The sequence below is a fragment of the Cottoperca gobio genome, chromosome 13 (assembly GCF_900634415.1).
Source record: "Cottoperca gobio chromosome 13, fCotGob3.1, whole genome shotgun sequence".
Lineage (NCBI taxonomy): Eukaryota > Metazoa > Chordata > Actinopteri > Perciformes > Bovichtidae > Cottoperca > Cottoperca gobio.
Genome location: NC_041367.1, coordinates 11307000 through 11329933, shown reverse-complemented (window position 1 = coordinate 11329933; position 22934 = coordinate 11307000). Strand labels below are relative to the sequence as shown.

General features: G+C 42.6%; 1 protein-coding gene across 1 annotated transcript in view; it reads right to left on the bottom strand.

The window, feature by feature from the left end:
* Positions 1-22934, bottom strand: part of dscaml1 (Down syndrome cell adhesion molecule like 1) — a 95861-nt gene that overhangs the window by 10970 nt on the left and 61957 nt on the right. The window contains 19 exon segments of the mRNA XM_029446284.1: positions 109-272; positions 560-677; positions 2480-2633; positions 5391-5530; positions 7716-7871; positions 7963-8109; positions 11308-11548; positions 11781-11851; positions 12110-12277; positions 12418-12546; positions 12715-12811; positions 14098-14303; positions 15722-15901; positions 16006-16134; positions 17045-17069; positions 17071-17324; positions 18921-19050; positions 19522-19664; positions 22560-22859. Of these exon segments, the coding sequence (XP_029302144.1) occupies positions 109-272; positions 560-677; positions 2480-2633; positions 5391-5530; positions 7716-7871; positions 7963-8109; positions 11308-11548; positions 11781-11851; positions 12110-12277; positions 12418-12546; positions 12715-12811; positions 14098-14303; positions 15722-15901; positions 16006-16134; positions 17045-17069; positions 17071-17324; positions 18921-19050; positions 19522-19664; positions 22560-22859 (2952 nt within the window).

The following is a 22934-nucleotide window of genomic DNA, read 5'->3' as shown; positions in this document are numbered from 1 at the left end:
TTTCTCATTTTCAGCAAGAACAGCAGGACTACAAGTGAGGTGCAACCATAGTTGAGTGGACTAAATAAAATTGCCAGAGAGGTATTTCCGTTATTGCCATTTTCCTACCTTGTACCACAAGGTTGACAATGATAGTGTCGAAGCCCAGCGTGTTGGTGGCTGTGCAGGTGTAGTAACCAGAATCTTCAGCTTTGACTGAGCGCAGCACCAGTGTCCCATTGGCCAGAATGAGACGCTGTCCATCTAGAGATACTGGGATGGCTGTGTCCTCACTAACAGGGAGAGAAAGAGAGAATCATGGTAGGTGTGATGAAACAGGGGGCTGTCAAATTGTCCAAAAGTATGGGGTCAACAGGGTCTGGGTTTGTGTATGTATGTTATTGTCTAAAGTTGTATTAACTTGTGACATTATTCCAGAATACCTCTGCGTAAATTAATAAGCATCTGCAAATAATAACTAACTTATTTTTAAACCAACTGAGGTACTTTAATACTAGTTTACTCACTCAGCTGCACCATAAACTCAGCTTTACATAACATTTTTGGAGAGGATTCTCACCTGTCTTTGGTCCATTTTATAGTAGGTGTAGGTTCTCCTACTGAGCTACAGGGCAGTCGCACCTCCTTCATCCAGGGAGTGGTCACTGTGCCCCCAAATGACAGGATCTTAGCCGGGGCTGGTAGAGAATGAAGAGAGGAATGTCAAAATTAAAGGTGTATGGAGACAGACCAATTGAAAAAAGACCATTAGAGCTGTTGGCATTAACACTTACACAGGAAAGGCGATGGCCTAATTAATATGTACCAATCGGTTAATCTTGCCATTGTCAAATCAACAATTTTCAAACCCAATAAACAAATGCTGTAGAGGTTTCAGAATGTGTTGAATCAATACAGAAATGTGATGGTTGATATGCAATTGATTTGTTTTCCATTTGGGAAACAGGATTTAATAGTAGAGTGTGCAATGTATTTACCGTGATTCACACTCAGGGGGGGGTAAATCTATGTTAAATGTGACATTGTCCAGCAGAGAATAGCATATGAATAAGAATATAAGACAGGCAAAGAATGAGCAGAGAGGATATTAAAAAAAATATCCATCCATTCAGGCACATAACCCTCATATTCTCTTTCCCTCCACCCACCCGCTCTCTCTGTCCCTCTTTCTTTCTCAAGCTTGGCGTCTTAATGCAAGTGCTCTAGTGCACTTATGTTAAGGTTGAATGAAGTATTGAGTGGGCAAGCCTGGAGGACACTGCCTTTTACAGCTGCCAATCAGCTGACGCACCCACCCGTACGAGCGCACTCACACACACACACACTCGCAAACCTTTGCACCCAGCAGTCAAAGGAACACATAGATACAGGAAAGGATAACATGGTGGGAAGTGCACTCTATTCATTCTTACTGCTTTATTCTTTTAATCCAAAGCCTATTGATTTAACTGCCCTCTTCATTTTCTTAAACACTCTCCTCGCCTCTCTATTGTCTTGTGTATTAGTTAGCTCTGTTCCTGTCGTGTCATTTTCTCTCTTCTTTTTTTCCTCCACCTGCTGTCCTCCCTTTTGCTCCCCCTCTTATTATTTCCCTGATTCACGCCAGTTTATCTGGTGCCCTCTGACCTCTGAAATCAATAGCACACGCTCATAAACACAAAACAGGAGGAGAGGTTGAAATATATGCAGTTTTATAGAGCAAGTGACAGAGTAAGAGGGATATTATGTACATGATTGACAGAGTCATGTAGTGCAAAACATCCTTTAAAAAATATATGTGTAGTTTTGGCATTGTAGTGTCATCCACCCAACAACCAGTGATCTGGTGATTTGTTTTGGTTCAAATCTAAACAAATGTGGTTGGAGAGTTTTTTAAAGGACTACATTAAAATTTTTCAACTGCAATGACACTATTTCAATGTGAAGCAGTGTGTCAATACACATTGAAATACAGTCAATTAGTGAGTACTGTAAAGTACAAACACATTGTCAACTCAATCTAAACTGATGCGGCATAACAGGAGATCTCATCTTTTATATTTCTCATTGTCAAAACCTGCCGCCTACATTGCCCACAATGCAATTTGACTGCGACAGTTCGGTCAGAGATTTCGGTGTGTTATACTGGAAGCAGCTAATGTAGCCTCCAGCAGAGATGAGGGGCGGGCTACAGGGGTCTGGTATGCTCACTTCCTTCTAACTTCTTTCATTTCTTTGTAGTATTTAACTCGAACCAACACTGACTCAAATTACGTCACTTCAGGCAATTTCATGCAGCTCCACCTAGAGACACAAAAGGATTTATATAACTTTTACACATATACAGTTGTACTCCAAAAGACCTGTCAACAGACTTTGCTGGGCTTAAACTGTACACTTCCCTCTAGACTTATTTTGCCCTGCAAATGACCAAAACCATGTTTACTGGGCATCCAAGCTTTCACCATCATGAACCTGTCTATCATATTCAGGGACTCACCCTTGGACGCTGGCTCCACAGTGACCTTGTCACTGAAGTTACCCCGGCCCGCAGTGGTGACGGCTGCGGCCCAGATCAGGTACTGCTGCCGGTGGTTGAGGTGTGTGATTCGGTAGAACAGCAGCTCTGGATTAGCTTCATACTCACTGGGCAGCTGGGAATAGGGAAAGGAAAGTGTTAATCTCAGGAGAGCAGGAGCAATATGTTTTATACTACAGAGCTATACACTCTCCAAACATCTTAACATGTCATGTTACAGAAAATATATAATTGTATTTTTTTTAATTTAAGTAATACATTGAAAAATAAATAAGCCCCGTATTCTCTCCTTGAGTCAGTAATACAGGAAAAGAGAGGAGGATGGGGATGAAAGTACAGAGAGTCTAGGGAATGTTATATGATGATACTGTAAGGGAAGAAAAAACAACAACAACAACATCAACAACTGTGTGGAAGAATGGCAGAGAGTGAGGCTGGGAGGATAGGAGGCTGGAGGAGAGAGAGGCAAGAGGGTTGGATCCTCCTCTGTTCTCCTCAGGGATGGCAAACAGAGATATGAGACAGAGGAAGACAATGGGGGACAGACAAATGAGTCAGTCAGAGATATCACGAACAGTCATACACTAATGAGGCCTGCTGCAGGCATCAGTAATGACGGAGAGGAGAGGAGAGGAGAGGAGAGGAGAGGAGAGGAGAGGAGAGGAGAGGAGAGGAGAGGAGAGGAGAGAAGAGGATGGATACACACTAAGCAAGCACAAATACATGTACACAATGCACACATACAATGGCATACATGACCTGGAGGTGGATGTGTAATTGTAATGTGTTGAACTCAGCCATGTGTCTGCTGTCTAGACATATACACTTCACTGTCCTTTCATCCCCACACAAACACTAACACACATGCACACACAAACACTAACACACACAAACGCACAAACTCTCTTACTTTACTGCCTGCCAGACAGTTTTCACCAACCCACCAATTAAACCCTTTTTCCCTCAACTCCTACTCTTCATCTACTCCTCAGGTATCCCAACACCCAGGTACACAAACACACACACACACACGCACACACACACACACAAAATAAAACACATTCAGAAAATTTAACTCACACGCTGCACATAGGGTAACACCTAACATTCACTGCCGCCCTCTAAATCACATGTTTTACTGCAGTTTGACACTGACTTACAATTGTGATTGACAGGCGATCATGCACAAGTGAAATGAAGACTGTGATACGAGTGTCAAATGTTTTGAAGAGTCAGTGAATGCAGACGACCTGTAAAACCTTACGAAGACACTGCAGAGTTGCTGAGCTCTGTCTTAACCTGCTGTGTTGTTTTCTGCAGAACTGTTTATTCTGGGCAAATAGATTCCAGTATTCATGTTGTTTTTCACATTTATGAGCAGGTCGTCATGGAGGAATCCACAAGGCTTTTTATTACTTCCCTGTGTTCCCTGTTCATCATCCATTCCTATTGTCTCCGTCCTTTCTGTATTTTCCTCTCTGCCTATCCTTTACCCCACTGCGACATCCTTCCCTTTGCCTCCTGCCATCACTCTTCATCCCTCTCTTCATTTCCCTGCCCCTCTCCACATCTCTTTGTCATCTGCGGGGCCCGCTCCTAGCTTTTCCTTCCATTTATTCACCAATACCCTCCTCTGTTTTACATCTTCTCTGCATTTCTCCCCCTGACTCTCACTTATATCAATGTCTTCGTCTTTTCCTCGCTCCTTTCTATACATGTGTCTCTATAGTCTCCACTGCAGGCAGTGGTATGGACAGAGGGATGGATGGACAGATTAATGGATGGATGGGTGGGGTATGTTGTGAGAAAGGGAGGGAGGAGTGACAGAGTGTGTGTTGCTGTAACGGATATTAAAATATTCCTCCGGCATGGAGATAGCGGTGATCCGGGGAACGATAGAGCGAGATAATGAAAAGAGGAACAAAAGTACTCCCCGCATGGTGTGTCTGACCCCCCCATCCCTCCTTCCTTCTCTCCAGTCGCACTCATTTACATAGTAATCATCCCGAACTCTGCATGGGGGCTTCAGAGAGAGAAAGAAAAGAGAGAGAGAGAGAGAGAGAGAGAGAGAGAGAGAGAGAGAGAGAGAGAGAAGAGAGAGAGAGAGAGAGAGAGAGAGATAGATAGATAGATAGATAGATAGATAGATAGATAGATAGATAGATAGATAGATAGATTGTAGAGGTGTGTGTGTGTGTGTGTGTGTGTGTGTGTGTGTGTGTGTGTGTGTGTGTGTGTGTGTGTGTAAGTATGCACACAGGATATATTTCTTGCTTTTGAATTCACACTGTCATAAAAACATGAGTTGCATAGATATATGGAACTCTATATGCATGGTGTTATACATTTATAAGTGTGTGTGTGTATGTGTGTGTGTGCTCGTGTGTGTGTCTGTACGTAAGTGAGAGTGTGTGTTTGCTGTCGGCTTGTTTTCTGCCCTCATTGATGAACAGATGAGGTTGTCCTGGCAACGTGATGAGACGCAGATATGCAAATGAGGCTGGAGGGTGAGCTTGTACGCACACACACTGCGGTATGAAGGGAGCTCATTTCACACACACATCTTGCTGAGACTGCAGCACTAGACCACACACACACACACACACACACACACACACACACACACACACACACATACACACACACACACACACACACACACACACACACACACACACACATCCACAAACGCACAAATGCAGAACAACGTCATAATTAAATCCATTTTCTTTTCTTATCCATCACATAAAATTAATTGTATAACAGAAGCTGTATTCTGCATAAATAAAAGATCCTTTCCATCACCAGCCATGTTTCAATCTTTCATTCACTTCTCAATCCTGAAACTCTCTGCACCCCTCTTGTAACTCACCGGTTGGCCAGACCCGGGGCTGGAGCAGTAGATGGTGTACTTGCGGATGATTCCATTTGGCTTGTGAGGGGGTAACCAGGACACCACGACACTGCTGGAGGAAGAGGGCACAGTTTTGATGCCAGCTGGAGGTCCGGGGTCTGAATCATGAAGGGGAGCAAAGAGAGAAATGGTGAGCAAACCATTACAATGTGAACCAGTTATATTTCTTTGCTTGTACAGTAAACTAGGCAGTTGAGTAAGTTGTTAGTACTCCATACTTTAGCTTACAATATGTGAGATGTTGAAAAAAAAGCTTTTTAATACAAAAACATATGAATTAGCAAATTGTTAGGTTAAAACTGTGCTAATGCCTCTAAGATATCATTTGTCATTTTTTAACTATGCCTCATATAATAATTGGAATATTGCAAGCTGCTATAACACACATTTTGATCACCACGGCCTTTTCCAATTTTTAAACGTATTTCTTTAATTTAGCTTATATTGCCATAAATATTTGGTGAACGTGCGGACAAGGGCTGGAATTATTAGTTGATCAACAGAAAATGGCAAACATTGACTGGGTTCAGCACCTCAAATTTTGTTTTTTTGCTGGTATTCCTATCTTATATGACAGTAAACTGACTATTTTTGGGTTTTGCATTGTTTTTTTGACAAAATAAGCAATTTGAAAAGGTCGACTTAGGGTTAGGGAAATTTTAAAGGGCATTGTTAACACTTTTCAGACATTTTATAGACTAAACAATTAATTGGCAAAATGATTGGCATGTTAATTAACGTACACTGCCTCCTTTTTCCTTTGTTGGCTGCTTTTGTCCTGCACCTGTACCCAACTGGGGTTGCATGCGCACACTAGCGACCTTCTTCTTTCATGTATCGTGTTGCTATATGGAAAACTCATTGTACATTATTGTTAACTTAACCACTGACTGGTTTGCATAAAAACATTTACTTTCACTCTTTATATTAAGCCAATGAAAATAAGGAACCTCCAGTCTTTGCATAAACGTAATCTATGAGGGATTAATGGATGTATTTGCTCTTTTCAGGGGTAAGATGACCATTTCTTTAAGATCAACAAAGACTCAAACATGTAGTGTTTGTTTCGTGGTGTAACAGTGAAGCTTATAAACACAGGTTAGAACATCCTGAGAGCATTAGACAACATTAATAAAGTGCTCAAACAAAAGAACGTGGTATACATAAGTATGTAATACTGATGTACACCTTAAGTTATCACAATTTAATTAGCTAGTTAAGTAATTTAAAATAATAATAATGTTCGGTCTCTTCTTCGCTCTTATGCTTCCTGTCAACTGTCTCTGTGTGTAAGAGACAGACGCAGATAAAAGGCAGGCTGAGAATTGTCTGTTTGCACAATTTCCCTACAAACACTTTTCCATATGCTGCAGACACAACTGAGGGCAAAGGGAAGGCAGAGACCGAGAGAGACAGAGAGCGTTGAACGTATGTGAAAAGGTTGCCCCCGGACACAGTGTCAACCCACATCAGGGCAAAAGAGACAATCAGCTTGCACACACTCACACACACTCAAAGACTAACAACACACATATTTGAAGAGCTATTGTAGCGGGGCCAGCTCATAAAATGGAGATACAGTGAGGAAGAGAGAATAAAGGCCTTTTCTGAAATGACACTTCTTAGATTTTCTGCTTCCCCACTCGCCCTCTCTTCTGCGCTCCCTCTTTCCCCTCATTTTCTCCATCTCCAGACGCCTGCCTCCTCCTCTGCCTGGCCCCAGGGAGGGAGAGGAGAGGCGGATACGGATGTAATCCACAGCCCGCCAGTGTAAGCACAAAATTAATTCTCTCTAAGCCACAAAGAATTAATCCCTCTCCTTGTGCTCGGTGCTGAGCTAGACTTGCACACAAACAATAGCGTATGTACACACACATGCGTCCGTACATGCACGCCAACGCTAAGACACTGTACACATGCAAACACACACTTAACACCCCGCCCCCCCCACCCAACACTTCCGATTTTCACATGCACAGACCCACACCCTTAGGCTACTTAACCACACACACAAACACACACACTTGCACACACTTTTTGGCTTCTTAATTCTCATTAGCACTGGTAATGGCACATCAGAGCACAAAGAGGTTTTAATCAGCAACCTCAGCCTTACAAAGACCCCCTCTACCCCCCCAGGCTCTTGGCCTCCCACACTGCAGCCTAAACAAATCACAAAAACCTTTAGACCTGCCCCAAAGGTGTGGTGAAAGCAAATAACATATACAGTAGGTCATTATTTGGTTTATCTGTGTGGAAAGATCTACTAAAATGTTGACTCACAGTCTTCACGGGTTTGGATATACAGGACGTTGCTACGGACCCCGTCTCCAGCCTGGGTGTAGGCCAGAACCTGGATGCTGTAGTTGGTGAACTTCTCCAGGCCTTTGAGCTCCACCTGCTCCTTGGTGGTTGTGATGTTTTGCATTTCACCCCATTCTGAAAAACAAAAGAGCAGAGAGACGTTCAGATCAAAGGCTGAACTTGGTCATGGTGTCTAGAGTAGGACGACAGACAAAGTCAAAAACACCTCCGTCCGGAAAGACAGCCCAGAACACTACGCGGTATCCCTTCAATACGCCATGCAGCGTCATCCTGGGAGGTTCAGCCCATGTGATCACGGCTTCATCTGATGTTACAGAAATGGCTCGCACATTCTGAGGAGGCTGGCTGGGCACTGAAGACGAAGAGGGAGAGAGAAGAGCAACGTTAAGATGAGTTATCTAAACAATATATCTTCAGTTATCTAACCTCATGTATATCACAGTTTAATACAATAAGAAAGGTGTGTTCATTGAAGGGAGAAAAACAATCCATCCATCGTTTGATGGATGAGCAAAACACAGATAAATGGAGAAATAAAGGAATTATTTAAATCCCTTTATATTCAGTTTCCTTTAAACCCTTTAATAGCTTTAATGTTAGATCTATATATAGATCTATATCTATATTAATATATATATACATATATATATATATTACCAGCTAGTACCAGCTCGTCATGAAAGCTGTATGATGTTTACACTAAGTGAAAAATTAAAAACCCAATATTTTAGATGCCTTGTGCATAATTTGTTTACCCATTTCCCGGCGTTAATAGTTGATATCTTTAGGTAACTTTAACTTAATTACCCTTAAAGTAGCTTTTAGAGTTTGTAATGAAATCCATCACATGGTCAGTGGGGTTTAAGGGGTTAATCATTCAGATTTGTTTTTATTATTTTTACTTTAAAGCAAAAGCTGCCATTGTTGCATCAAAAATTAGCACTGCATTGGCTATCTGATAAATAAATAAATACACCCTCTCTGAAATCCTAAATTTCCATATCAAACATGAAGCAAGTAAACAGGCTAGCGATAGATAAAGAGCTCATGACACTGCGTCCAGCCTGATGTATAGGACCATCTCTACAACCACCATCTCTCTTTTTCTGTACAAGCCTCCTTCTGTCCCCGCCAGTCCAGGTGTCTCTTCTATTGGCTACCGCTGACCATTAGTCTTTCAGTCTTTGAATAACACACACTGTTGAAGATGAACAGAAGTCAACTTGTGAGGGAAGGAGGGGCAGGAAGAGAGGAAGAGAGCTGAGTGAAAGACAGAGAGCAATGAAAGAGAGGGATTGGGCCAAGTCCACCAGGGAATTTCTCTGCAGCTGGTGAAGTGAGAGGAGGTGGGGAGGAGGACGGAGGAAGGGAGGGAAAGGAGAAAGGAGGATTAGAAAACTGAAAACAGGGTTTTGCATGAATAAACCTTTAGGCTCAATAATTAGAAGGCAACAAAACATGTTTTCCACCCTTCACAGTTATACCTTTACGAGATATGAGGATAAAAAGAGGATATGAACAAAAAGGTGAGCTGGTTCAAGTGCCTCCAAATTGTCAGCATTAGGTCTGGTGTTGAATAGATTAAGGAAGGCAGATACAGGAGGGGTAAGGAAACAATGGTAGCAAATCAGTGCTAAGATTGTTAATGTGTGAAATAACCTTACATAAATAGGTGCATAATATAAAAAAATATATATAGATAGGGAATACAGGAACATAATGAAAGGCAGTTTTGGACTGGGGCTACAGGGAGGAGGAGATGGGGGTGAGGGGCAGAGGAAGAAGGGAGGAAGGGAGTTAAAAGCAAGGGGAGCAAGGGAAGGGCAGAAAAAGATGAAAAGAGGGAGCAGAGAGACAATGCGCTCAGCTGTGGATAATTACAGCAGGAAGCAGCGGAGGGAACGAGAGAGAGAGAGACAGACAGAGAGACAAGCTAATTATAATTATTTTTAGTATGCTTGTTGTTATCACTATTATCATAATGGCCATCAATATCACTGTCGCCACGGTGACAGCCATAGGGAAGAACTGGAGGGCTCTGCCTGCTCTGGACCAATGGGGCTCAGCCAAATGTTCACTGGGTGGACAAGTATGTAACGTGTGTGTGTGTGTGTGTGTGTGTGTGTGTGTGTGTGTGTGTGTGTGTGTGTGTGTGTGTGTGTGTGTTTTGTTTGATTGGTATGATAGAGATTGAGGGAGGTGGCATGTAGTGCAATACATGTACAGTTTACAGTTTAATTGACTTGACTGCAGTTTAATACTAAAGAATAAAACATAGAAGAAGAACAACATCTTCTTGAGAGATATGATGATACTCTTCTTGTAAAGATGCATTTATCGGTGCGTTGTTATCATATGCCAGCTTGTTTTGGATTTATTCAGCTCCTTAAAGGCCAAAAGTCAATTAATGCTGCAGAAAATATTGCTTTACAAGAAATGAATAAAAGGAAAAAGCTACATTTCCTTGTGAATTAAATGAATTCACAAGAAATCCTTTCTCCTACTGCTTTACTGCTTTACACCAGCCCCTTCCATCTCTCCCACAAGACTACCTTTAACCTCACATACATTGTTTTTCTAATATATATTACATATACATGTTTGTGATCATTTATGTTTAAAAAAAATATCAACATTTCGTTCTAGTGATGCAAAATATGGATCTACAATGTGACTCATTTTCATACTTCCACTAAGGAGTCGGTGGATGATTTTGGCCCTACTGCTTTATCTTTTAGTTAATAAGATTTCTAAAAACTTGTTTGCAGATTTATATTAAATATGGCAGAAGGTAATTTTAGAGATTCAAGAGATTCAGATCTGAATAGAAGTGTGTAACCCAGGAAAAAAAAAATCTAAATATTTGTTAAGATGGCAAGACTGGAAATTGTTAAACATTTTTGCTATTTTTGTACTAAACTTACCTGAATGAACTTTGCCACATGTGTCTCATAATTGTCTGGCAAACCCACAGCAAAACAAATCTGAATATTGTTAAGGATTAAGCAGCCCAGGAAGAGGCTTCCTCTTTTCCTGTTCTTTTAGTTAATTGAATCATTTGCTCATTCATTCATCCATTCACTCAAGATTTGCCATCAGGTTGCATGGCAGTATCTCTGCATGTCTCACTGTATAGGGATCACTCAATCCTCTCTGTGTCTATGAGACTATGTGTGTCCTTGGTATTTGTAAAAAGCATTTGGATGCCAGCAGCCAACATTTATTCTTGTTGAGAGAAGAGAGAATGTAGTAATTTTAGGTTACAAAGCATGGCATGAGTTGACATAGATCAGACAGTGAGACAGCAAAAAGAACAATGGCAACAGACAAACTGCAGTAACTGTGAATCAAAGCCAAAGCAGACAGAGGGTGATATTTCATAGGCCTGACTGTTTACTCTTCCACTGTATTTAATGCACCGTGCTGTTTAACTTATTTCTGTTTTTGCTGCTGGTGACTGGTTCACATTTGCACTCATAAACAGACCAATAAATCCCTTTTCGTACAGGCTGAGATATGTTCTATGCGTGCTGTTTATTGTGATCCTTACCATCTTCCAGTGTTGTGGCATTGATCTCTGAGCTAGATGGCCCTGTGCCGGCTCTGTTGAAGGCCTGGACAACCACACCATACTGTGCAAACTTCTTCAGGTTGTCCAGGGTGTAGACCTCACTGTCTCCAGTGGCCTTCATCTCCACAATGCTGTACTGTCCGTTACTGCCCGGGCCGTTCTCTCTGTAACCGATCTGGTAACCCCGGATCACCCCGTTCTGCAGCTCCTTCCTGGGAGCCTAGAGAATACAAAACGTAAATATAGTACTGACAATATCTATTCCTATTCATATAGTGGATGACTATTTAGCCATCTCCACAAACTAAATTCACTGAAAAGGAATCAGGACAACAAACATTAGGTTACTTTGCAAGCAACGTGATTAGGTGAGATAAGTCAATGATATACAAACAAATCATATTTGAGGAAGTACATTGCTGTTCAGAAGGCAGACGATTCTAATACTTTACCTTCCAGGTGACCCTGATACTCTGAGAGGTCACCGGCTGCAGGATCACCTCCATGGGAGGACCATCAGGCTCTGCACACAGAGAGAGAGAGAGAGAGAGAGAGAGAGAGAGAGAGAGAGAGAGAGAGAGAGAGAGAGAGAGAGAGAGAGAGAGAGAGAGAGAGGAGAGAGAGAGAGAGAGAGAGAGAGAGGGAGAGAGAGAGTCATACGGGCGTGGCAGAGGCATTTTGCAGATGTCGGGGTCAACACAGATGCATTGACAAAGAGCTAATACAACAAACCAAAGTGAAATATTTTCTCATATTACTGCAGTGCTGTCTAAGTACTTACGTGCTTCCTCTGTGCTGATGGTGAGTTCCTTACTGGCCTCGCTCTTGCCTATTGAGTTGTATGAGTACATGCGGATGCTGTAGACAGAGGCAGGGTGGAGGTCCACAATGTTAGCCTGATTGTTGGTGGGGGAAATGTTTCGAGTGGCATGCTTCAGCTCCCAGGTATCTGACAAAAAAGAAGAGAATGTTGAGTCATACAGTTTACCATCATTTTCTCACTTCAAAAAACACTTTTGATTTATTTGGGAAGTTTTATTACTTATCTTTATTTCTCTGTGAAATTAAAAATAATCTCTTTTCACTTACCTGTCTTGTTCTTATACTCAATATCGTAGGAGGTAATGACACTGTTTCCATCAAATCTTTGTGTCCACCGGAGATTCATACTGCGATCTTTCACTTCTCGCACCTCCAACTCTGGAGGGTCTGGGGGCTCTGAGGAATTAAATGAGAGGGAGTGAACCAATGGAGGAGGGCAACATAAAGGAGGAGAAGGCAACAAAACAGAGACCATTTTGGTTGGAAAGAGGGAAGAGCAGATTTGTCTGGCTTTTTATCAATCTAAAGAGGAGCTGGTACATGCGTTTGTACAGGAATGGTTACCTTGCACAGTGAGCTGGATGAGGCCTCGTCCTTCTCCATAAGAGTTGATGGCATGACAGGAGAAGAAGACTGAATCCTCACGCTCTGCTGGCTTTAGCTGCAGGGAGAAAGGTAGAAAGGGAAATGTCAAAGAGACAAACAACTCTCCATCTTTGTGTGTAAAGCACAGCTTGGTGATGGAGAAGTGGTCCGGTTAGAGTTTTTCCTCTACCGTGCACGTTAAGTATTTAGGTGACTCATCGCATTGGAAGGAGAGATGCAATAGGGAAAGTGTCACTAGGTGTCAAGATTCACTTTTTTTGCACCATTTGCCACCCACATGCTTGAAAAATGTCAAACAACACACCCTCTGTGCTATTTTCAGATGGCAAAGGTGTATCCTTATAGTCTTTTCCAAAATTGCACAAACCCCATTCATGCATGTTTTGACTGTACTTTAAATACATTCTTTAACCAACAGATGCATCACCAAAATCCACAATTATTTACATACGCTCTATAGATGCCTTCCATTTTAGATGATTAACTACCAACACAGTCATCCGAGGTCTCTAATTTGAGTTGGACACATTGTCAAACCAAAGTCACTGACACAAGATCTACTGGAGGTACCTTGATTGAATCTTGTGAAATATGCACAAACAAGCTTTTGGGCTCTTGTGCGCATCAAACCAGCTGGGACACGAAGACATCCTCAGAACTCACTGGACACACTGTTATTCAGCTCCTCTTTATATCACAGAGCTCCTTCAGTACCACTTGTTACAGGGTGACCCTCTCTTAGTATCATCATCCAAAAACACTGCATCACCAGACTGCAACAGCTGCTTGCATCATTTCCATCTGTCCTATGATATGTATCACAGGAAGCATCTCATTTTGAAATGCAGTAGAGGTAGACCTGTGACTGCGATGACCACCGTGTTGTGGTGGAGCAGAATCATGACATGGTGACTTTTGGTATGTCCAAAAATGTGGGTTCAATTTCAGAGATTCTTTGGCATCATATGTTAGGCTGCTGTATAGCAACTCTGGATGTCCTAGAGATTAATGGTTTCCTCTCAGGAGATGCTGGTCTGAACTCCAATACCAAACTGATGATATGTCGTGGTGGGGAGTACCAACCTTTAGGAACCTCTAACACACTGACAGATATGGTGATGGACTCATGACTAACCTCACTGTTACTTCACACACCGCAGGCAACACAAACACAGCTCACTAGAATGTGCTTTCCGTCTCCTTGACTCATAAAAACAGAGCTCAGACGGACAAAAGAGAAAAGCGAAAGCGATCTATTTGTCTGAGTATGAGTCATAAAGACATTGTTGTCTGATTTCATCAATTAAATGCTCTGCCATACTGTACATAAGAGCTTCTTACCTTGAGTGTAGACAACACCTCGTCTGTTTTCTCATTGGGACTGGTGGTAATGGAGTATCGGGGGTTGCGGTCAGGGTCAATGACGGTGTCGCCTCTCTCCCAGCGGATGATGATGGGCCATTCTCCCCTGGCTGTGCAGTTCAGCTCCTTCAAGTGACCCTTCTTAGCCATGGTAGTGTTGGGGTGACTGGTGATCATTGCTGGGACTGGAAGAAGAAGGGAAATGTGTGAGTGTGAGATGAAGAGAAGGAGAGGACAAATGAGAGGAAATGGTGACAGTAAACAGATTGATGAGGGGGATATTAGATGACAGAGGCAGATAAAAGAAGGAGAGGGGGGAAGGAAAAGACGGAGTAAGTGGATAATAAGCAGGGTTTAAGTGGGAAGGGAGAAATAAGTGAAATGGCGGAGAGGAGAAAGGTAGGACAGGCGGCAGTTAAAAAGGTGGAGTTCAGAGTAGCCAAGTTCCATTGCAGTAGAGTAATGAAGAGCTATGGTCAATGAGGTAAAGTCAATAAACCTCCTCTCTCATTCTCCAATAGTTAACACTGGGGTCTAGGTGAATGAAGAGGCAAAAACGATACACTCTACCTTTCGTGTACACTCTATACACAAACTCACTCACAATCTTCTCTGGCCGTGCGCACACACACGCACGAACACACACAATACCGATCTTAGTAAGGGTTCTGCTGTTTTGTTTTCATCACTAATTCATCTCACCCTCCCTCTTTTCCTCGTTTCCTCCCTCTCCGCTGAGCGAAACAGACAGAATTGAGGGAAGCAGGGGAGAGGAACGGTTCAATCAATAACACTAACACCAGCGAGAGAGAAGCAATCCTGTGATAGCAGAACATGGTGAAACTATTGGTTGTATTTATGTGTACCTGGTTATATGTGTCTGTGTCTGCAAGTGTCAAAAAAAAAAAGCCAGACATTAAGCGTTAACATGTCTTTTGTGGGTATAGCTGTATGTTAAGGTCATGGTACTGCATGCTACAAACTACACTGTCCTCTTATAATGCTTGACTTGATATTGATGTCTGCCAGTGTGTATGTGCATGCACATTTTCCCTATGCTTGTTCACATTGCATTACATAGGGTGTTACTGACAGCGAGGGCAGGATGAGAGAGATTGATTGCAGATAATGATTAAGCTCAAAGTGTTTTTGATTGTCTGTACACAGATCCCAAGAGTCAAAAGATCAATCGCTCAGTTGCTCACTTTCTCACTGCCTGTCACACACACACACACACACACACACACACACACACACACACACGCACGCGCACGCACGCACACACACACACACACACACACACACACACACACACACACACACACACACACACAGACACCCTTCTCTCTCTCACTGTTCTTTATTGTTTTTCTCTTACGTCCATGGTCACCTTTGCTCCAACAATTCATCAGTGTGCATGTTAATGCCCACAGAGCACAGGGGGAGCAGTGTGAGCTGGCTCATTGGTTTATCACAGTTAGCTTGTGCGTGAAAACTGATAAAGCCGGAGCACTGGACCATCCCCAATGTCCTCATTGCAGTCATCTATGCCATGAAAAACTCATACTCTGCTACATTAGCCCGTGTGGGTTTGTATACTCACTCTTAACAGTGAGGACCATGCTCTTGCTGATGTCTGAGCCCACGCCGTTGGAGGCCTGACAGAGGTAGAAGCCACGATCCTCTTCCAGGACATGTCTGATGAGTAGAGAGCCGTTACTCATGATCTGGATACGGCCCGTCAGAGGCACAGGGTGGTACTGCTGCGGATTCCCAATACCCGCTGGACAGAAGGAGACAGAAGAATATGATGAATTATACAGTAATTGAGGATTCCCATATTTTAATCAAATTTACTGTGGGCAGTATGAACCATGGGTCATGTACCTAGTGCAGCTTTGGCATGCTTCCACATGACCTTAGGAGGAGGGTATCCATCTACTGAACAGTTTAGGATCCCTGCCTTCCCATAGATCCCATCCTGATTGTTGGGCTGAACCACAAACCGAGGAGGCACTAGAGGAAGAAGGAGAGGAGAAGTGAATAAAAACACAAACACTTTTTGTCTTTTCTTTTTCTCCCCACACTCGAACCATATCTAGTGTTTCCTGCAGAGCCAGTAAACAGCATCAACAATACAGATGTACCACTAAATTGACAATTTTCATCTGCTGTTCATTATGATGAAAGAGAAAAAATTAAGGATCCAGATTTTTTTGGTGGTGGTTAGGGTTAAAAAAAGTTCAAAGCATCAAAAATAAACCTCTGTGACTGATTATATTATTATATCATATAAAGTATACATACTGTCTATACAGTATACTGTTTTAACTAATTGAGATCTAGCTAGTTTAACTAGTTTATATTCATTTAGAATAATATCTGCTTTTTTTGTAAAATACTGGGTGACGCTGCTTTTATAAAGGCAGTGACAAACATTGGTTAACCTCTGGTAAACAACGCATGTACTTCTTAGTTACTTAGATTGTACTTACTTTCCACCACTGCTGATTTAACATGTCAAAGTACTAGTCAAAGGAAGTACTTCACAGCCAGTTGTATAGACACGTCTTTAGAAGCTCTGACAAGTCTGAGAAAATCACTCAATCACTCAGCTTTACAGAAAGTGTGTGTCACAAACTCGAGGTCATGAAATTTGAAAGATGTTGTTTTTACTATGCCAATATGGTCTAATGAAAGATGTTGTTGCATTATGGGAAATAAAGGAGCCAATGTTTCTGGAGTGTAACCTATACCATGTATCAGCCTCTGCTGCTTCAATGTTGATCATACTTTTTTTAATCCTCCAAGTCACCTACATATATTTAAGTGCAATACTAAATCACTGCAGTGCTATTTTAAAATAACCCTTTTTATTTTTCCCTTCAAAATATCACTTTCATATTTTCTCTCCTCCCTTTCTTACCTGTTACTGTGAGCTGCCTCTCCTGTGCTGACAGTGGCAGCATCGTTGCTGGCAATGCAGGTGTAGTTGCCATTGTGTTTGAGCGACACCTTGGATATCTGAAGGGAGCACATGAACTCCTTCGTGTCGATGGTGATGCCCGAGGAGGGCACGATCTCCTGTCCGTCCTTGCGCCAAGTGATGCGTATGGGCATGTCTCCAGATGACACCACGCAGGCGATGTACATCAATTTACCGATGGAAGTCGGTGGAAAGTCAAATGGCTGGATCAGTGGAGGAACTGAGAGAGGTAGAGAACGGGAGGATGAAAGAGTGAGCATGAGAGGTAAAGGAAGGAGAGTGATAGGGTGTAAGATGAGCGGAAGGGAGAGTAAATAGAAATGTAGTAGTGACAAAGTAATTGAGAAGAAAATAGTGAAATGAGATAAAAGAATATAAGTAAAAGAGATAGAACAGGCAGATCAAGTCCAGGAAATATATGATGAAAAGGAGAGCCGGGGAGAGAAAAAGGCAAGGACAGGCAACAGGGTGAAATAAAGGGTAGATAGAGAGGAGACAGAATAAGGCAAAGAGGGAATGGAAATAAAGAAAAAAAGATGAATGAAAACAGTTAGAGGGTTGTTTAAATGAGCGGGGTGAGTAAGAGGTGAAAACAGAGATTTGAGGCAGATATGAATAAGTGAAGGATGGAGAAAAGACTCAGATGAGAGGATACAGGGAGAATATTGGTAGACACACAGATTTGAAGATTTGGGGGCATGGAAAGGACATGTGGTGGGAGAGTGAGTGATGTAAAGGCAGAAAGATACACATTTATTTTCAGAGGATGGTTCAGAATCTGTCATTTTCACCTGACAGGCTAATTGGTAAACTAGTGGTCTGTCTGTCTGATTTCTTGAGTCTCTCGTCTAAGCCCGGACCCCTAAAGCTTCTAAAACACTGCAGGCCTGGCCTACTAGCCCACTACCCACTCTGCAGCCGCCTGTGCCCCCTCCACTCCACCCTACCCTGCCCTGGTAAAGCTAGCCTATAATAGCTGCTCTAATTAGAGCCCCATCCGCAGGGGGAAGAACGGTGTTGCTATGGAGAGCAGCGGAGGTGATGGCGGTGGTTTGGAGTGGGGAAGGAGGGGAGGGTGGTGGTGGTGGGGGGTAACAGCTGAGACATCTGGGGGATTTAATCTGGGCCTCGTTAAAAATCATCTAATTAAATCAGAGACATGACGAGCACACATTCATACAAGCACATACCTACACTCACACGAGGCGAATGCACATACACACGCGCATTTTCATGTGCATGCAAGTGCACACACATGTGCATGTATGGGCAAAAAAACACTACGAAGACACCCGAGCAGCACAAATTTCACACATCTGCTAATTTCAAGACGATACACACACACTAAAACAAACATGTCATGCCATCGCCGCGGAGAGCAGAGCGAAATAACATACAAGATGACATGCAGAATATATATATCACACACACACTTTGTCATTCACACACATATATGCATGAGTATGGCAGGCACACACACATCTTACACAATAGCACTCAACACGTGGTTGAGAGAGCGCATTTAACTACTCCGCCCCTTAATCAGGGGTTATTAGAGGCAATGCACAGCATACAGCTTTCTTTTCATCGTTCCCTGTTTCACTCACACCCTCCTGCTCCAAAACAGTCTTCCTCACTCTCCATCCCTCTTACAATCACCCTCTATTACATTTATCTTTTTTTTTTTAACTAACCCTAACCCACTAAAACAGACCTAAAAGCACATAAATTATAATTTCATATATCACCTCATTGGGCAACCCCCAAAAAGCATAGTATAGTATATCATTTCAAAACGATCAAACCTGTGACTGACCTTTGACAGTGACATAGACTGTCTGCGTGATGAAGAGCTGTGGTTGGATGAGCACGCTGCAGACGTAGGCCCCCTCGTCCATCCCCTTCTGAACATCGCTGAGCTTCAGAGTCCCGTTCTCATACACCACCTGAACAGACATCAGCAGAGTTACACAACATGATACATGCATGCTCTTCTTATTCACACATGTAAAGTGAATTTAAATTAGATGATGCTAAGATCGAAACATGGCCGACACTGATTGTCGGCCTGACTGACTGACTGGCCTTCATTTGTTTCTGCTTGGGAGTTTTTTAGGTTTTCCTATCATTCCCAAATGTGTTCTCAGGTCTTTTAGGACACAGGTTGACATCAGACAATATCTAAGTTTAAGTTATTCATCTTTTTATATATACATATATATATATATATATATATATAGATACTCGTACATAAAACTGGACTTAAGCAAAACCTGTGCACAGGATGTACAGTATGTAACTATGATATGATTTATGTAACTACATACTGTATTCATGTAGTTACCAGTGCTGTATGTGAAATAAGTTCAGATATAGGTCTATTGACTATGAACAGAAATGCAGAAAGCAAAATCCACCTGGCGATGATTGTCAGGCAGCAGAAGCCCCTCCTTGTACCAGTTGATTGAATAATAAGGGTACCCAATCACACGGCAGTTTATGAAAGAGTTTCTTCCTGCTATTGCAGTGATGTTCTTCATAGGCCGAATCCTTGGTGGACCTGATGGGGAGGGGAGGGTGAGTGGGGGGGGGAGAGAGAGAGAGAGAGAGAGCGAGAGAGAGAGAGAGAGAGAGAGAGAGAGAGAGAGAGAGAGAGAGAGAGAGAGAGAGAGAGAGAGAGAGAGAGAGATGGGTTGATCAGAGGAAGAAAGAATACAATCATTAGACGATGGTGTCACAAGCAGGTTGTGGAATTTTAGGAATAAAGGGGGGGGGGGGAGAGAAGGGAGTTTGGGAGTAGAGAAGAGACAGAAGAGGAAAAAAGCACGTAGGAGTGTAGGAAGAGAGAGAGGTTAGAGTGTCTTGCCTTAATGATCAGCTTCGTTTTTGGAGTTTTTCTGGAGGAGCACTTGCACAATTTCTGACTAACTGTTTTCTGTTGAAAATCTGTTTAGTGTGTATCCCAGGCACATGTAGGTCTTATGGATGTTTAAGTCTAAAGCTATACAGTTAATCTGAATTATATTAAGCTATCTTTATAAGTACAGGTCGCTGTCCAATACATATTGCCTATATATTGTGGCTGTTTGTTTAGCTTTTTGCATCTGAGAAAATACAACACATTAATAATAATAACACTTCAGATGCAAAATTGCTGAACTTAAAGGAACATTTATTTACCACTGATAATGTCTGCATTGTCTATGTTAGCTTAAGTATATCTGTCTACAGTGCACTCATTTTAAATATAAAAACGTATAAACTATATAAATATTCACTGGTAATCCGAAAACTAAACTTTTGAGGTTTCTAAAGGTTTGAGTGCACTGAACAACAGCATGTATCAGCAGAGAGCATCGTCTCCTTGTTTATAAGAGAAAACACAAATCTGAAATGTTAGTGGGTGAAACAGATAAGAAAAACTAAACTTACACTAAACTTTATTTTGTACTCTATAGGCCAATAGCACACAAGAGTGTCACATTTTTAATTATCATTCATGAATGTTCCTGCATGCCACAGTATCGCTGCAGGACCTGCAGGATCCTAGTTCTTTTACAGCCCTCTGATGCAAAACTCATCGGCTTCAAAGACACAATCAGGAATTGTTTGCGTCCATGTGTGCAATGAACTTTGTATTCATTGTGGGGCATGGGCAAAGTGCAGTGCATTTCACATGGTGGCGTAGTGTAACAAAAACCTTGTTTTCTACGTGTTATAACTAATGAACATGGGCTCTGCCAACATTTGCGCTGTAAACAAGCATGTGTCAAGCTACATAGGCTATAGTGTTTTAAGTACATAAGACCAATACTGACCATAACATTGGCACAGTAGACTAGCGGGAATAAAATCCCTGGGAATAATGTCTGAAAGAATACAAATGTAGAACAAAAATGAAGCTTGACGGCCTCAATATGTTGGTCATGTACCATTGCCAAAAGACAGAGACTGAAGGCTGTGGGCCGGCAGGCAGACAGACAGTCCGACCGACACAAAATGTGTTTAGCATTACTGGAAGACACTGGGAGCTATCACTCAATCATCTGTCACTTCTTCTGTGACCTTCTCACCATTGCTCGTCTTGTATTTTTGTTTTTGTCTCTCCTTCCAGCCCTCCTACCCCCCACTTCTCTCTCTCTGTTTCTCTCTCCTCCCTTTCTCAGTGTGTGCTGAGCTTTGAAGTCACAGCTCTGACGAGTGAAAGATGTATTATTCAGTAGCACCGTCTCACAGACACACACGCAGACCCACACACACAAACACATATACAGTATACATGTGCATGTGTGTTTAACCATTTCTATGTGGCTCAGTATCTTTGCTGTTGGCCTCTCACTGGGATAAGTTGAGTGTATCACATTTCAGCGAGTGGGTAAACATACTAGTGTGTTACTACTTTTTCATGTCTGGTTGTGTGTGTCTGTGTGTGTGTGTGTGTGTGTGTGTGTGTGTGTGTCCATGTCTGTGTGTATGTGTTGTATATGTCTTGCATGTAGAGCTGAAGCTCTCTGGCAATGGAGCTCATTTTCACTCCAATGATCATCCTGGCATGTCTCTTTAGAAGAGACTCACATGTCACAACTATACATCTCACCAAAGGACAGAGAAAAGATTGTGTGTGTGAGAGAGAGAGAGAGAGAGAGAGAGAGAGAGAGAGAGAGAGAGAGAGAGAGAGAGAGAGAGAGAGAGAGAGAGAGAGAGATGAGAGATACAGCCCTGTCCATCAGTGTCAGTCCTCATTCTTGTCGTCTCCGACGGCAGTGACATCACCAGTCCTGTCACCAGAGTTCACCATCACTCCCCCAGCAGACACTGGCACTGCTCCACTCTTCAAACCTCTTCTCTCATTGCATCTATTCTCTCTCTTCCCTCCGTCTCTGGCCATCTGTTTTTTTCTCTTCTAAAGTTTCTTCATCCTTTGGTCTCCCATTGGCTTAATCTTGCTTCCTCTCCTTTAGCCACTCTTCCTCTCTCTCTATGTAGGGCTACAATCTCTGTATTCTAACATTTTATATGCCTGAAAACATGTCTATGTGTGTGTGCATACGGGTAGCTGCAGTAGGTGGATGAGTAGGTGCCTTTCTTTATCTGTTCATATGTATGTGTGCGTTCACACAGGCACATGTGCAGAGCTACAGTAAGCGAGCAAACAGGACAGTCACTGTCACTGACGGTAGACTGCAAGAAAGAAAGACAATGAGACGGACAACATATACACTATATGTGCTGCTGGAGCAACAAAACACTGGCTGCTGCAGATCATTAACATATAAGTGTAAAGATTGACAGACAGAACAAAAAAAAGTAAAGAAAGAGAAAAACTAAAAATATATACAGTAAAGCAAACACACAAAGAGAGATAGAGGTAGAGGTATAGAAGGGTACAGGGTAAGGGTAGGGGTCAGGCTATGAGAAGCATCTGTATGACTGATATTGAAAAGTAGACAGGCACCTCTTACGTTTATGCGCGCTTGGTACTCGGCACTACCGGCCGAGTTTCGTGCGGCGCACCGATACACTCCTCCATCGCGAATCTGCGGGCTGCTGACGTTGACGTGGCTCACAGTGCTGCCGTCTGAGAGCGTGTACTGGCTGGCTCTGACACGCGACAGGTCCCGGGCCACAGGCTCGTCGTCCAGGGTCCAGGTGATGGTGGGAGGAGGCGCTCCTTTGGCGGCGCACATCAGTGAAAACGGTTCACCAGGGACCACCACCCTCTCGCTGAAGGAGGCGACGATACGGGGAGTACCATCTGAGAAAAAGACAAGGCATGTGAGGTGTCAATAAATGAATGACAATCAATCAGTTCTCCCTTGCCCCGCTAACA